This window comes from Urocitellus parryii, chromosome 5 (assembly GCF_045843805.1).
Source record: "Urocitellus parryii isolate mUroPar1 chromosome 5, mUroPar1.hap1, whole genome shotgun sequence".
NCBI classification, from domain to species: domain Eukaryota; kingdom Metazoa; phylum Chordata; class Mammalia; order Rodentia; family Sciuridae; genus Urocitellus; species Urocitellus parryii.
In genome coordinates, this window is record NC_135535.1 from 184,924,581 (window position 1) to 184,939,509 (window position 14,929).

Below are 14,929 nucleotides of genomic sequence, written 5' to 3' on the forward strand. Positions count from 1 at the left end.
TCCATGAGCCTTCCGTGCAGGGTGAGGTCTCAGACAAGTGGAACCCCTCACTTCTCAGATGTGTAGGCTCCAGACCTGGACAGGGAGAGCATAGGTTGGGTGAGAGGGTGTGAACATTGCCCTACTGTCCCCAGAACTGCCACTTCTCCCCCTGGTTTGAGCATCCTGCTCTCCCATATCTTAGACCCTCAGCCCCCCACCTCTCCCACCCTGGGCCAGGGGTTGACCAGGGCCAGTCACCATTTTGGACCTTTGGAGCCATTTATATAAAAGGTGTATGGGGAGCTCTCCTCATTTCTGCTCTCAGCTGAGTCATTTACCCCATCCCCAGTCCTCAGTAGAGGTTGAGAGAGTGGATATGGGATTATTGCAGCCCCTGGCCTTCCAGCAATGTGGGAAAAATGAAGGGTCAGGACAATTCATTGCCATACCTCTTCTGTGTATGCGGATAGGGGCCAACCTTCAGCGTAGGACTTCAGGACCTGGGACAGCTGCGGCCCAGGCCCAAGAAATCCCCTGGCCGCAGGCATCTGCTCAGGGTTCAAAACTGCTGCGTGACTCCTTCCCACGCTTGGGCGGAGAATCTGCCAGTCAGAGCCTCACAATACCCAGCGAAAAACCCAGGGCCAAGTCTCCCAGAGCAGATCTGGTACCCAGAACACAACCCCTACTCCAGGCCTGGCCCTCCTGGGCCCCATTTCTCTGGCTTGGCCCCCTCACCTGCTCCGGTGTGTGATCGCGGCGGGTTTTGTGCACCCTCAGGTGCCAGCCAGTGCAGCAGCCAGCGACCCCGCCCATGCCCGGCGGGCTGCGGAAATAGGGCTGGTCTGTGAAGCTCTGGGCTCCCATTGGCTAGTAGGGCCACCAGTTACTCCCTCCCAGCACCTCCCTTGGTCGCCGGGGGTCTGCCGCTGGTCACCTGGTCCTGGGGCCACAGGGCTCTGCCCCAACCCGTTACGCAAACCTAGGGCTTGGCTCTCGGCTCGCCCCATCCCTCTGGAACCTTGTCTTCTCCGGGCCACGCTATCCCGGGCTCTTGGAAATGCCACCCCTTCGTGGTCACTCCTGAGGCCTCCATGGGGGGGGGGGATTCACCAGGAAAGAGCAGGGTGTGAGCCCGCGATGAGCTTCAGCGCCGGGTGGCGCCTGGGCATTTACAGGTGTGCTGTGTGGTGACTGGGTAAACTGTGTGTGTGTGTGTGTGTGTGTGTGTGTGTGTGTGTGTGCGCGCGCGCGCGCGCGTGTATGAGGGCTGCCTTTGTCACCTGCCTCCTTCTATGTCAGAAGGTGTCTGCCAGGCCACCCTGTTCTGGAAAGGTCGCAGGGCAGGGCAATTGTCCCAGAACACTAGGGGAAGGAATAATACTTCTGATGTTTTTCCTCAGATGCAGATGGAGGTTAGCCTTCCGGCCATTCACATCTGGGGCTAAGATCAGTGGTGCAGGGCTGAGGGTTGGAGGTATAAAGATACTGGGGAAACAGTGGAGTAAGGAGTCAGATAGGGAGAGCCTAAGAGGGCGGCACGACAGGAACTCTGCTGCGAAGGGATGCTGAATACTGAGGTGCTGAGAGAGGAGCTAATGGGTACCTGGGTAGGAGCCCAGGGGACCCAGCAAGCAGAGGCCATCACAGACCGCCCTCAAGTAAACAATCAGTAACCTGAGTCCCTCCGGGCGGGCTCTGCATCAGAGGACCGCCCCTTCACACCACGCACCTGCGCCAAGTGCACCTATACCCCTGCGGCAGGGACAGGGTGCCTCTGGAGGCCCGCCAGGGCATTGCAAGAGAAGCGAAGCGGGCAGTGTGCGGCTCCTCCCTTCCTTTCTCTGGATGGGGAGTGGGGCCAGAACAGATCTCTGCGGTAAGACTCGTTCTGGGAGGCCTCACGGGACCTAGTCCTGGCGGCCCGGGCTGGGGGCGTATCCCCAAATGACATCTACCGCCCCCAGGGCCTTCCAGGTTTGGGGCTGGCTAAGCGAACAAGCCAGAGGGAGCCACCTTCCCTCCCTGCTGCTCAGCGTCATGCGTGACGTCTGGCTTGATGACTGGGAGGGCCACAGTCGCACGGAAAGGAAGGCGGGTCTGAGATCTGCAGAGGCAGGCAATCCCGGAAAGCGTGAGTGCTCCCTGTCCAGGCAGGGAATGGGAGTTAGGGGAGTGGAGGGTAGGGGATGGGGGTTGGAGAAGGATGCCTGCCTTGAAACGTGCTCTTTATCCTGGGGATTCAGTATCTCGGCCTCTGTGGAGGTCTATGTTGCACAAGGGGAGGCTGGCGGGGGGTGGAGGTGTGTGTGGGAGTGTCATTTAGCATCTGCAACTGATGGATGTGAGCTCTCGGTATGTGTAACGGTCTTTATGGTTGGTGTATTGTGTTCACCCTGTTTGTATGTCTGGGTCGGGCTTGCATGTCTTTGTGTGTGGGTATGTGAGAGTGAGAGAGAGTTGGGTGTGCCTGCCTTAGGGAGGAAGTTGGGTTGGAGGGGATTAGTCATTCTGCAGGATTTTGCCTAGCACTGCCAGATGGCTGCTCCCGGCTTTCTTCTCTGCTGGGTAGCCGGGTATCCACTGAATCCTGCTCTTTCTGGAGGTAGATGGTTCAGAGAGAAGCAGATGGGTGTCTATGGCAGTCCTGCCTTGCCAGGGAACAGGAAGAGCTTTGGGTCACCCAGTGTGGCTTGGGGAAAATGGGTTTGAACAGAGGACATGTGCATGCCCACATGAATGCATATGGCTTACAGAGTGTCCTGTTTGAGATCTGGGATAAGCCCAAAGAGCTCTGGTTGTCCTCCAATCAGGGGCTGGAACATGGGATGTCTTTTGCCATCTTCTCAAATAGGCAAGGGGGTTTATATCTACGTATCAGAGCAGCTGGGGCCTGAAGCTGACATGGGCATGGTTGTGTCATGCACATATTACACCTTTTTGTGCAAGCAGAGCTCATAAGTAGCTGCACAGGATTAGTTGTTGCCCATGCATCAACCACACACATGTAAATCTTTATTCATGAAAATCTGCACCAGGCCAGAGCCCAGGGTAACCTATTTTCTAGTTCTTCTCTTCCCCTCCCCCTCTTCCAGTGCTTGTAGGTCCTTGGCTAGGACATTGCCTAGGAAACAACTCCTCCTCTACCATTGCTTACCTATCTGGAGTCACCTTGAGCTCTTGAAGAGACAGGTGATAGGCTCAGAAACTAGGGCAGGGCCATCAAAGCTTCCCCCAGGTGAAGCTGTTGGACTCCCTCCTTGAAGCCCTCTGACCCTTGTCCCTGCCTTGCAGAAAATGGGTGAATTGCCCTTAGATATCAACATCCAAGAACCTCGCTGGGACCAGAGCACTTTCCTGGGCAGAGCCCGGCACTTCTTCACTGTTACTGATCCTCGAAATCTGCTGTTGTCTGGGGCTCAGCTGGAAGCTTCTCGGAACATTGTGCAAAACTACAGGTGACCCTCATCTGACACTGTGTCTTAGGGTGTCATTCACTGTCATTAATCTAGTACATTTTGTACCTGCCTTCCTAAACTTACAAGTCCCGTTCCACAACCCCCTTATTCCCTGACCCCATTTGCTGGCACCTCTCCATGGCACAGGGCTTTAATCTAAAGAACTTTTGGGTATTTGGGTTGAGGAAGTAACATTGATATTTATGAGTGGAAGGCTGCTCTATGTTTCACAAACCACCATAGGAACTTTTCCCACTGTTGGTCTACTGTTGGTCTACTCCTACCAAGGAGGTAGGAGGACATCCCTTTTGTCTTCAGAATCAAAAGTTCTTGTGATGCTTCCCACTTTTTTTTTTTTTTGGTATTGGGGATTGAACTCAGGGGCACTCAATCACTGAGTCCCATCCCCAGTCCTATTTTGTATTTTATTTAGAGACAGGATCTCACTGAGTTGCTCAGCACCTCACTTTTGCTGAGGCTGGCTTTGAACACATGATCCTCCTTTCTCAGTTTCCCAAGCCACTGGAATTATAGGCGTGTGCCACTGTGCCTGGCCCAGCCATTTTTGACTTGTCAAACCACCATCAGGGTTGGGGATATTGCTCAGTTGGTAGAGTGCTTGCCTTGCATGCACACAGCCCTGGGTTCAATCCCCAGCATGCATACACACACACACACACACACACACACACACACACACCCCACCACTATCTATGACTTAGCAGAAAATGTGTGGCTAGAAGGGAAATTGAACTAGGAACCTCCACTTCTGGGACCCTTTGATTCTCCCAAAGAGTCAAGGAACTCTTTTATCCTGAGATGGGGGGCCAAAGTTCCTAGTCCTCTGCCCAGAGTTTTCTGAGCAGGGTAAACAGAACCTTAGAGGGCAGATTGTCCTCTTAGAACAATTTGGTTCCTTGTCAACTTCTGCAGGGCTGGGGTAGTGACCCCAGGGCTCACCGAGGACCAGCTGTGGAGGGCCAAGTATGTGTACGACTCTGCCTTCCATCCAGACACAGGGGAGAAGGTGGTCCTGATTGGCCGCATGTCCGCCCAGGTGCCCATGAACATGATGATCACTGGCTGCATGCTTACGTTCTACAGGCACGTCTTATCCCATGTCCCCTTCCTGAGTGATCCAAGCTAGAGTATAGCTAGGTGTCTCCTCTTTGGGCCAACTTGGGTACAGAATAGTGGGTGGGCAGGAGCTTGTATTAGAATCCCTCCCATTCCTCAGAACGCAGCCTTGGGGGTCCCTCACCCCAGAGTCAGTGGGTCTACTAGTATGAGGGGGGCATATAAGGGTTATCAGAGCAGGTTCTAGGGTCGTCAACTGGATTCTCCTGAGGGTTTGTGAGTAACCGTTGGGTTTTCACTATAGGGGTCCAAAGATGAGAGACACTGTAGAGGGAGAAATAAAACTGATTTTGTTCCCTCAGGAAAACCCCAACTGTGGTGTTCTGGCAGTGGGTGAACCAGTCCTTCAATGCAGTTGTTAACTATTCCAACCGCAGCGGCGATGCTCCCATCACTGTGCAGTGAGTGCCGGTCCCTAGGAAAAACTGTGGTGCCTTTTCCCAGCCCACACTCTGTGCTTTCCTTGTCACTCCTGATCCCTGTGGGCCCTGCAGGCAGTGGCTCAGCTCTCCTCCCAGCCTAGCCTTTCCTCACTCTCCCTGCCTGAGGGTGAGGCCCTCTTGTGTATGTTTTTGGGGACCTACTCCCATTTGAAGGGAGGGAGTAGGGTTTCCAGGCAAGTTTACACTGGAGCTGGGGGGAGGGCTTTCTCTGCAATGAGACTACCCTCCTAGCCTCACGCACTGAGGATCTGGCATCTTCCTAAAGGTAAGAGCCACATGCTGGACTCTTCCTCTGTCCCTTGTCAACTGGTTCTTTAATCCACAGGCAGCTGGGAACAGCCTATGTGAGTGCCACCACTGGGGCTGTGGCCACAGCTCTGGGACTCAAATCCCTCACCAAGGTAAAGGCTCTCCCTCCATTGACCCTCCATTCATCCTTTACCCTCCTTCTTCTTCCCCATTACCATTAGATCCCATTACCTGTAGATCCATTCCTGATCGACAGGCTCCCATCTCTCCCCCAAGAGTCCCTTCCCACTCCATGGGCCACTAAAAGACGCCTTTCCTCCCCCAGCACCTACCTCCTTTGGTTGGCAGATTTGTGCCCTTTGCAGCTGTGGCTGCTGCCAACTGTATCAACATCCCCTTGATGAGGCAAAGGTGAGTAGACCTAACTCCCGTCACGTGCATGCCCAGTGTGCTTGTGATGTACCACGCAGTGTGCAGACCAGCCCAGCATGGGGACAATCCTCTCTCCTTCACTGGACATGAGCTGCTGGGCCCTACCTCAGACTGACCCTGTGTTCCAGAACAACCCAGTCCCAGTGTAGGAGAACTGGTCCCAAACTGCTGAGGACTGAGGAAGGAGGCAGGCAAATCCAGGATTATACAGAGTGCAATTTATTGGGTACTTACTGACAGAAGCACTGTCCCAGGCAGCAGCAAGATTAGGGTTTCCCATGATTTGGATCAGGAGGAGGCATATATAATAGGATGAAAGTGATTTACTTCAAGCCAAAATATACCTGATTTATCTTAAGCCATCAGCAAGGACATCAACAAGATTCTGGCACTGGCAGCAACAGGGTCCAGATAGTAAACCTCTACATACTACTCTATGGTTTTGTTTGTTTATAGTATTCTGAGAAACTGTGGGGAAAATCAATCAGAGTTATTCAGTGGTAATCATGGTGGTTATGATTCAAGATGGCTACATTCATGCTGAGCTGAATCCCTATACCCTGGGATCCTTGGGTAGGAGAACCAGCCTTTTTCTCTTTCTCTGAGACAGTGTCTTTCTAAGTTGCACAGGCTGGCTTCAAACTCGTGATCCTCCTGCCTCAGCTTGCCAAGTTGCTGGGATTATAGGCATATAATATTGTACCCAGCAGGGAACCAGCCTTTAAGACTAGAATATGTGAGGGACTCTAGGGAGTAGCTTCCCATTCAGGTGAGACTTGGGCCCTGAATCTGACTGAAGCCACTTCTCTTCCTAGGGAGCTGCAGGTGGGCATTCCTGTGACTGATGAGGCAGGTCAGAGGCTTGGCCACTCCGTGACTGCAGCCAAGCAGGGCATTTTCCAGGTGGTGGTATCAAGAATCTGCATGGCGATTCCTGCCATGGGTGAGATAGGGGTGGCTGGGTGGGGCATGGGAAGCTCTGATAGAAGGCAGGGGCTGAGGTTCTCAGGGGGCTTTTGGAACTCAGGGGCAATAAGACTCTGGGGAGAATGAGGAGCTGTGAATAGGATCTCCTTCCTTAGGGTTCCCAACTTTTACTGACTAACTCCCTCTCTCCCTACCCTGCTTCCCCTCAGCCATTCCCCCAGTGATCATGAACACTCTGGAGAAGAAAGACTTCCTGAAGGTAGGTGGCTTACTCCTCCCATTCTGGAAGTGGTGGTTCTGGGAGAAGTGACCAGTTCCCTCTCTCCAGGCTTGCCTGAGACTAAGATTTGCCACCATTTCTCCTGGCTCTGAACCTTCATCCATTCAGCAAGAATGAACTGGGCTGTAGTGAAGGAAAATTGAGGAAGCAGAAGGAGACTGGGGAAGGAAGGAAATCGTTTCTCTACTTAGGGAAACTGGTGTCATTCTGGAGGCATCCCTGTTACAGACCCGGATGGACTATGTGTGACATGACTCAATCAAGCTTGAAAGAGTCATGTTGTTACCCACTATGTCACCAACACTGTCTCTCTCTCTCTCTCACACACACACACATACATACACATACACACACACACACACACACGACAGGGAAGCAAAGCACAGGAATATAAAATATGCCTCCTTCCTTGAATTGTTTATTCACATATATTCATTGAGTACATTTAGAGCTATGAAGCTGGCATGGATCAAGATGGTCATAATCCCTGTCCTCATGAAGTTTATAGTCTAGTGCAGAAACCAATAAACAAAGAAGCAACCAATAACTATATTATTATAAATTCTGATATGTGCTTTGTAGGAAATGTCAGAGAAGGGGTCTCTACAGACTCAAAGAATGAGAAGGAGACAACCATGCAAAGAGCTCAGAGAAAGGTGTTTCATGTAGAGAAAAGAGCCAGAGCAAAGGCTCTGAAGCAGGAACATGATTGCACATTTGAGGAACAGAACGGTGGGCTCTGTGGCTAAGTGAGTGAAGGAGTGTGTGCCGAGCAGATGTTTGGGGGAAGGGAGAGATTCATACCACTGGGATCAGAGGAAGTGAGTGGAGGTTCAGAGGAGGCTTTCTGATAGCAGCTCCTGGAGGAAGGGAGGAAAGAACAAATGTATGAAGTAAAGGCAACTCCCAGACATTCAGCTGGTATGTATCTTGGGCACACATAGGGTATACTGTGTGTTAGGGGGTGGAACCTGTTCTGAAGATCAAGTGGTTGAGGGATTCCATGAGAATTGGTTCTAAGAGATGAGAATGTGTAAGGGGATGGCAGGAAACGGGACTGGCTGGAAAGGTTGCCAGCTGGAGGCCCCAGTCCTGTCATGGGCTTGGAAGAAAGAAAAGGGGCATGTGTCCACAGGTTCAAAGGCAGAGCTGATGAGATAGAGCCTTGCGGGGTAAAATGGGATGGGGGTTAGGGAGTAAGGGATATAAGCCATTCCATTGTTTGTCTCCCACAGCACCGCCCCTGGCTGGGGGCACCCCTGCAGGTGGGACTGGTGGGTTTCTGGTAAGTGTGCAAGGAGTTAGCTGAGGGCACATGGGAGTGCCTTTCACTTGTGGATGTGGGTAGGTATTTATTGCCTTTAAGACATTTACATACATCATCCATTCTGGTGTCGGTCCTGGACACCTGCTGGGCATACTGTGTGTGTTAGGGGATGGCCCCTGTCCTTGAAGGTCGAGTTCAGTTGAAGGGTTCATCTTTATCCACCAGGGGAAAACCATGGAAATATACTCTCTGGTACCACCCAGGAGGGATTCCATGAGAATTGGTTCTAAGAGATGAGAATGACCATTTAATTTCTGATCTGCCACTTTTCAGCCTCAGGGCTTTGAATCAGTGCTTAGGAGTCTCTTTACCCAGCCAGAACCTAATGTCAGGACTGGGTTTAATGTTTCTAAAAGATTCTTTGGCCTTTAATCAATATCTACTCTGTGGGCTGGAGGTGTAGTTCAGTGGTTGAGGGCCAGCTTAGCAAGCATAAGACCCTGGATTTGATCCCCAATATTGAAAAAAAAATCAATCTCCACCTCTAGGGGTATAGTATCTCCATAGGGTAGGGTGCAGGAAGGGAGCACTATGAGACCAAAGTTTCACAAACCTTTCTACCGCTCTTCTCTCCTAGCCTGATATTTGCCACTCCCCTGTGCTGTGCCCTGTTCCCCCAAAGAAGGTAAGTGGTGCCCACTGGCCTTGGCTGGGAACTCTGAACAGGTCCCCATATCTCTGTGTGTGTTAGGGGATGGCCCCTGTCCTTGAAGGTCGAGTTCACAGCACCGCCTGGGTCTCCCTGGAACACACCTGGGGCTCTGTGGTGTGTTCTAAGGAGGCCTGGCAAACATTCAATTGATTTGGGGGGTGGGGTAATGACAGTGAGCCAGCTCTTCTGGAAGCAAAAGAGGAGGGAGGAGGATGGGATGGTGGGAGGAGGGATGGTGATCCTGGGCCTGAGGGTCTGGGTCCTGTGTTGTTCTGTTGCAGCTCTATACAAGTAAACAGGCTGGAGCCGGAGCTGAGAGCTCAGATCCAGAAGCAAAACCCAGGCACCGAGGTGGTTTACTACAACAAGGGGCTTTGAGGAGGGTCAGCCTTTGTCCCCTACCTCACTTCCCTGAGCTGCTGTTTTAGTGCCTCCCTTCCCTTCTATGCCACTGCCCATCAGCCTGGTACTGGGCAGGGGGTGTGGTAGGGGAGCAGTCACTGAGAGCAACAATCCATTAAGCTGGGGGAAGTGCCCTCAAAAAGTCTTTTCTTTCCTCTGATTTCAAAGAGCAGGGTCACATCACCCCTCCCTTCTGTGCTTGTGTGTCTGCACACATACAAACATGATACACATATATGTTGATACATTTGGTCCTGGAAGCTAAGAGCAGACATGCTGCCTTGGGATATTCTGATATCTGGCTTCCCTCCTCAGCCTCTTGTCTACCTACCAGCAAGCCAGGTTACAGGTGAGACTTTCTTCCTTCCCTAAATTGTTCCATGGGTCAAGTCATTTCTGACAGGACCTCACCCTTTCTGGACACAGGAGGAGCCCTGGGATCTCAGGACAGAAACTGAGGGACACTAGCAGGCCAACTGGGATGAATACTTCAGATTTCTGGCACCCAACTGCTATAGCTAGCTTAAGACCTGCACCAGCCAAGGAAGCCATGTCTGAAGCCAGGAGTCAGGGGCTTATGTGTCCCTTGGTACTATACCCAACCTCTTGGAATAGCTCCATTTCTTCTCCTTTTCTCTACCAGAACAAAGGAGTGTCAGTGTCCTGTATTGCCCTTTTCTCTCCTATGTAGGTATCTTTAGGCACAATTTGAGGATTTGTTGGTCTTCTCTAACATCATAATCTCAAAACACATATCTAACAATCCCAATCCTCCCCCAACCAGAAAACCACATGGACAGAGTGAGCATTCTTCTCCTTTAAGAGTCACTGTCATACTTGCTCACAAAGGGACATGTATGGGAATGGTGCTTCAACTCCACAGGCCCAAAGCTTATATTTAAAGACAGGGAATATTCTGATCCATTGACCTATAAGACATTCACAACCCCCACATTAGCTACTTCCTTCTTTTCTTTTGTGGTGCTGGGGCTCAAGCCCAGGGCCTCACACATGCTAAGCAAACGCTCTATTACTGAGCTACATCCTCAGCCCTTTCTTCTCTTTCTTGAGGCTTGGTCCTTCTCCTCCTTCCACCCTCACCTCCAAGAAGAAGGGCCCAGGTTCAATGTCTGGACCAAATGGAAGATGGGTTTGGGGATGAAATGGGTAGCAGTGAATCCAGAGAGTAGAGTTAAGCTAGGACTCCAATTCCCGTGACCTCTGGCTGAAGAGTGGGTGAGGTGGATAAAAGGGTCCAATGGGATTTTCTGAGATTACTTTCCCTCTCCCTCTAATCCATTGTACCCAGTGATAACAGCTATGATACCATGGTTAGTCAATAAACTGCAAATATGTCTACTTCTTGATTTTCACTTGATTACACGTTCTAAGTGTCCAGGAAGAATTGCCTGCCTGCAGCCTCCCCTTCTCTCCCCAAAGTCTGGGTCCCTACCTGTCTGTAGGGAGCCTCATCTCCCAGTAGAGGGCACTCTGAGCTTTGAAAAAAAAAATCAATCCTTTCAATAGCACCTTTATTTTCCCTCTGAATGTGGAGTCTTGCCTTCATTTTCCTCTTCACCAGCAGTGCTGATCACAAACCTACATATCAATTCAGACTCTGGGCTTCTTGGTTTCCTTCAAGCATCTGTATGGAATGGCGACCTGTGGTCCCTAAGGAGGCCTCTGGAGAGAAGGCCAAGGTCTGTCTATCTCCATCAGAGAAAAGCTATTAGGGAAACAATACCCCATCAATTCACCATGGAAATAGGCCTGGAAAGACCCCCTTGACAGTTACCCCTTTCTACTACCCTGGGGACCCTTCATACCCTCCCTACTCATGTAATATCTCTCTCTCTCTCTCTCTCTCTCCTGGAAAAATGATGCTGAAAGTTCACATTATGTATAGCCATTAAGAGCTACCATTTAACAGCTTATAGTTGCCACTCTTCTCCCAACTCTTAACTTTGGGAATAAATATAAGTGAGTCTATAATAAAATCTACTCCCCATTCCCTGCAGGGAGATAACTCTCACCTTCCCTTTTCATCTTAGGTGGTAGGGGAATATTTTTAGGACTGACTGGTCCTAGAGCAGATGGAAGTGAACCTTGGCCTTGGGTCACTTACAAATCCTGGGGTATTTTCTTGGAGGTGGGGTTGATACTAGCTCCTGTTCCCTGAGTCCTTCTGTGAGGTCCCAGGATCAATGATGCCAAGTACTTTTAAGGATTCTTGATCTTTACAACCATCCCTGCCAAGTGGACATGTTATGCCCATTCTTTCTTTATTTTCTTGCAGTACTGGGGATGGAACACAGGGTGTTCTACCAATGAGCTACATCTCCAGCCCTTTTTATTTTAAGATAATGTCTTGCTACATTGTAGAGGCTGGTTGGGACTTGCAATCCTCCTGCCTCAGCTTCCTGAGTAGCTGGGATTACAGGTATATGCCACCAAACCTGGTTTGTTATGCCCATTCTTAGCAAAAACACATGTTTAGAGATATTAAGAAAGTTGCCCATAGCAAACTGTTATTCATGCTGAGGTCTGTGACTCTGAAAACACTGTCCTGTATTTCTCACCTGCCAGCCAAACTTCAGGTCACTTTTCTGGTCCTTTTGACATTCCAGGGCACCTCCTTCCCGTCTTTTTACAGACCAGCAAAACTGACAGGTCCACAAGTGTACACAAATCTTTCACTAGCTCTGCTTCTTGATGATCATGTCCTGACGGGCTTTCCTCCACCACACCCTTCTGCCATTTTGTTCTGCCTCATTCTTGGACCCAGAGCAATGAAGTCAGCTGTCTATGAACTTAGACTTCTAAACTATGAGCCTTAAATCCAAAATAAAACTTTTCCTCCTCTAAAACAAACAAACTTTCACTAACATCACTAAGGAGTTTCCAAATTTTAAGAGTCTTTTTTTTTTTTTTCTTCCCCTTAGGTGTTTCTGGGGACTGAAACCAGAACCTTGTGCATCCTGGGCAAGCAATCTACCACTGAGCCCTTTTTTAATCTTTAAATTTTGAGGCAGGGTCTTGCTAAGTTGCTCAGGCTGACCTTTAACTTGTGATTCTCCTGCCTCAGCCTCCTCAGTAGCTGGAATCACAGTATGAACCACCACACTGGGTCCAAACTTAAGGGTATTATATTCTGCATGTAAGCAAAAATTTCCTTTCTTGATTGAATATGGGATAACAGATGACCAGTTTCAATTCCATCCCATTCTGCCAATCAGACCATCACGTCCCACCAAGCCTGCTGGATCCCTGGGTCAACTCTGGAAGGCTCTTTGTATAGTTAAGCTTTGGCCTTAGGGAATTCCCTTGAAAAGTCTTGGACTTTACTGAAGAATTTTATGTAGGATAAACCCATTTGAGGAGTGAAGTGCAGGAATCTCTTACAAATCTGGTAAGAATGTTTTATAACAGAATTATCTGTGCTGTACAGGTAATGCTAAACTGCATCAGAGAGAAAATTAACAGGACACCAGTGGGTTGGTTAGGAAGGAGTGCTTTCCTGTTGTCTATCCTTCCCAGTTTCATACCAGTTTCTCAAATACAACAAAAGTTAGTGACAGGGCACTTCACAGGCTCTCAAGGGACAAATCCTAGCCAGATATACTCTCCAAATTGTTTCTATATACTTGGAATTTCCCTCAGAAATCAGCATTTGAGCAGAGACAGCAATTTTTCATTGGAAAGCTACTTTGTTCCAGTCTTAGTTGGGCCTCCCCTCTTCCAGTGATCAGACTTCGAGAATCTTCTCTGGGAAACAGGTGTCCTTGGCCTTCCCTCTCCAGTCTTTCTCCCTTAGTCTAGCTCTGCTTCAAAGCCTCTACCCTGCCTATTATTAAGTCCAGAAAGACCACAACCCTCCCTACCCATGTTCTAAGGGAAAATAATAGCTTGAGTCCCGGAGCCTTGGCCCAGCCTGGCCGTAGGGAGAGGGTCAAGTGAGCACATCCTTACTCTTTCCCTGATCACTGGGACTAACGAGACAGGCCGGCATCCTAAGGACAGGTGGTTAAGGCCAGCTTCAGCTCGGTCCTGTGGGGTTGTGCTAGTCAGACTTCAGCTTAGTCCGGTGCCCTACGTGTGGAACAAAGCCCCTTTCCCCACCAATTAAGTCGGCCAGCTTGGAGCTCCGCCCCCAGGGCAATTCAGTCTCGGTTAAGTCACGCCTCCTGGACGCAGACACGTCCGGACAAGGGCCCGCCTCCAGCTGTGGCTGCTGTCACTCAAAGCTAGGCTCAGTTCCGCTTCCTTTTCGTTTCCTGCGCAACCGCTTTATCCCCACTAGAGGCGAGTCCAGCTCACAATCCTGAGTCTGAGCCTGGAACTTGCGACTCGGGTCTGGTTCCCCGCTGACCTCAGTCCTGGACAGTTAAATCCGCCGAATTCTTCTTTCCTTTCCCGTATCAAAACCCACCATCTTCCCAGCGCTCGCCCTTTGACTTCCTGCCGTGACACCCGCGGGGTTTTCGAGGAGTCACGCGAGGCCTCTCCTGCCCAAACCCGGATTTTTTTTTCCCCGCCGCGTTCCAGGCTATTGGCTCTAACTCCCGCGCCAGCCTCTCGCTCCTCCTTCTCTTCACCTTTGCTCCCAGCAGTCAGGAAACGTCTACTGAATCCTGTTCACCGTGGCTCTGTGCCTGCACTGTGAAATGGGTCGCTGGGTGAACAGAGTAGCTGCCTTCTCACCTGTAGAGACGCAGCCGGTGCCTGGCGAGTATTGGGGCGCTTCTTCCAGTTCTTGTTCGTTAATATGCACGTTGCCATGATCTCTGGGCCTGATGTGGGGACGACCTTTTGCTATAAATTATGGAGAAATCTTGGCCTGGCCGGATCATTCTGTTCCTGGAGTGCCCCCTTCTCTTTTTCCTTTATTCACATCATTTTCCTCTTCGGGGGTCCTCTGAGCTCCAGTACCCACCCAGACTGCAGAGGACAGTGGCAGAACCGGCTCCAGGCGTGGGTGCTTCTAGCTTGTCTTCCAATCTTCTCAGACTAGCTAGATTTTGCACCTATTAAAACTACTGGGCAACATGGGAGGAACCGTTCCTACCTAGGTTGGCTACACACACAACCCTACCCACACCCAACACGTCCAGTAGAAAAATAACCCCCATACCTAACAGGCACGAGGAAGCTCCTTCAGAGTAAAGTGCTTGCCTGCGGAACAGAAGTTTACTATGTTGATCTATAATTAACCACCTATGTTATTTTCCTTCTGACTGAACCCCCCACCCCCCCAGTCACCAGCAAATCTTCACTCAATTGGCAATTGACAGGTTGTTTTTTTTTTCCCAGAAGGAGTAGTCCTGGTGTTTGTTTTGTGATGCTGGGAGTTGACCCAGGGCCTGGGGCATACTAAGCAAGCACTCTGCCACTGAGCTACACCCTCAGCCCTGTTTTGTTTTGTACTGGGAATTGAACCCAGGTGCTGCTTTACCATTGAGCTTCATCTCCAGCCCTTTTTTTTTTTTTTTTTTTTTTAAATACATTCTTTTTTTTTTTTTTAGAATTTTAATATTTATTTATTTTTTCTTAGTTCTCTGCGGACACAACATCTTTGTTGGTATGTGGTGCTGAGGATCGAACCCGGGCCGCACGCATGCCAGGCGAGCGCGCTACCGCTTG

General features: G+C 50.3%; 1 protein-coding gene across 1 annotated transcript; it reads left to right on the forward strand.

The window, feature by feature from the left end:
• Window positions 1–1,838: 1,838 nt before the first annotated feature.
• Window positions 1,839–10,621, forward strand: Sfxn3 (sideroflexin 3). Its single transcript, XM_026407907.1, has 11 exons — window positions 1,839–2,116; window positions 3,277–3,440; window positions 4,374–4,544; window positions 4,880–4,978; window positions 5,346–5,421; window positions 5,595–5,680; window positions 6,517–6,644; window positions 6,838–6,887; window positions 8,144–8,193; window positions 8,813–8,860; window positions 9,169–10,621. The coding sequence occupies exons 2-11, from the start codon at window positions 3,280–3,282 to the stop codon at window positions 9,263–9,265; spliced, it is 966 nt and encodes a 321-aa protein (XP_026263692.1). The 5' UTR covers window positions 1,839–2,116; window positions 3,277–3,279; the 3' UTR covers window positions 9,266–10,621.
• Window positions 10,622–14,929: the final 4,308 nt, after the last annotated feature.

What these genes read in the sequence shown, in the direction of transcription:
- Sfxn3 (XM_026407907.1), top strand. Translation starts at nt 3,280, where the DNA reads ATGGGTGAATTGCCCTTAGATATCAACATCCAAGAACCTCGCTGGGAC. An exon ending in GATGCTCCCATCACTGTGCA is followed by an intron (nt 4,979 to 5,345) that starts GTGAGTGCCGGT and finishes TTTAATCCACAG; the next exon opens with GCAGCTGGGAACAGCCTATG. An exon ending in GTGGGACTGGTGGGTTTCTG is followed by an intron (nt 8,194 to 8,812) that starts GTAAGTGTGCAA and finishes CTTCTCTCCTAG; the next exon opens with CCTGATATTTGCCACTCCCC.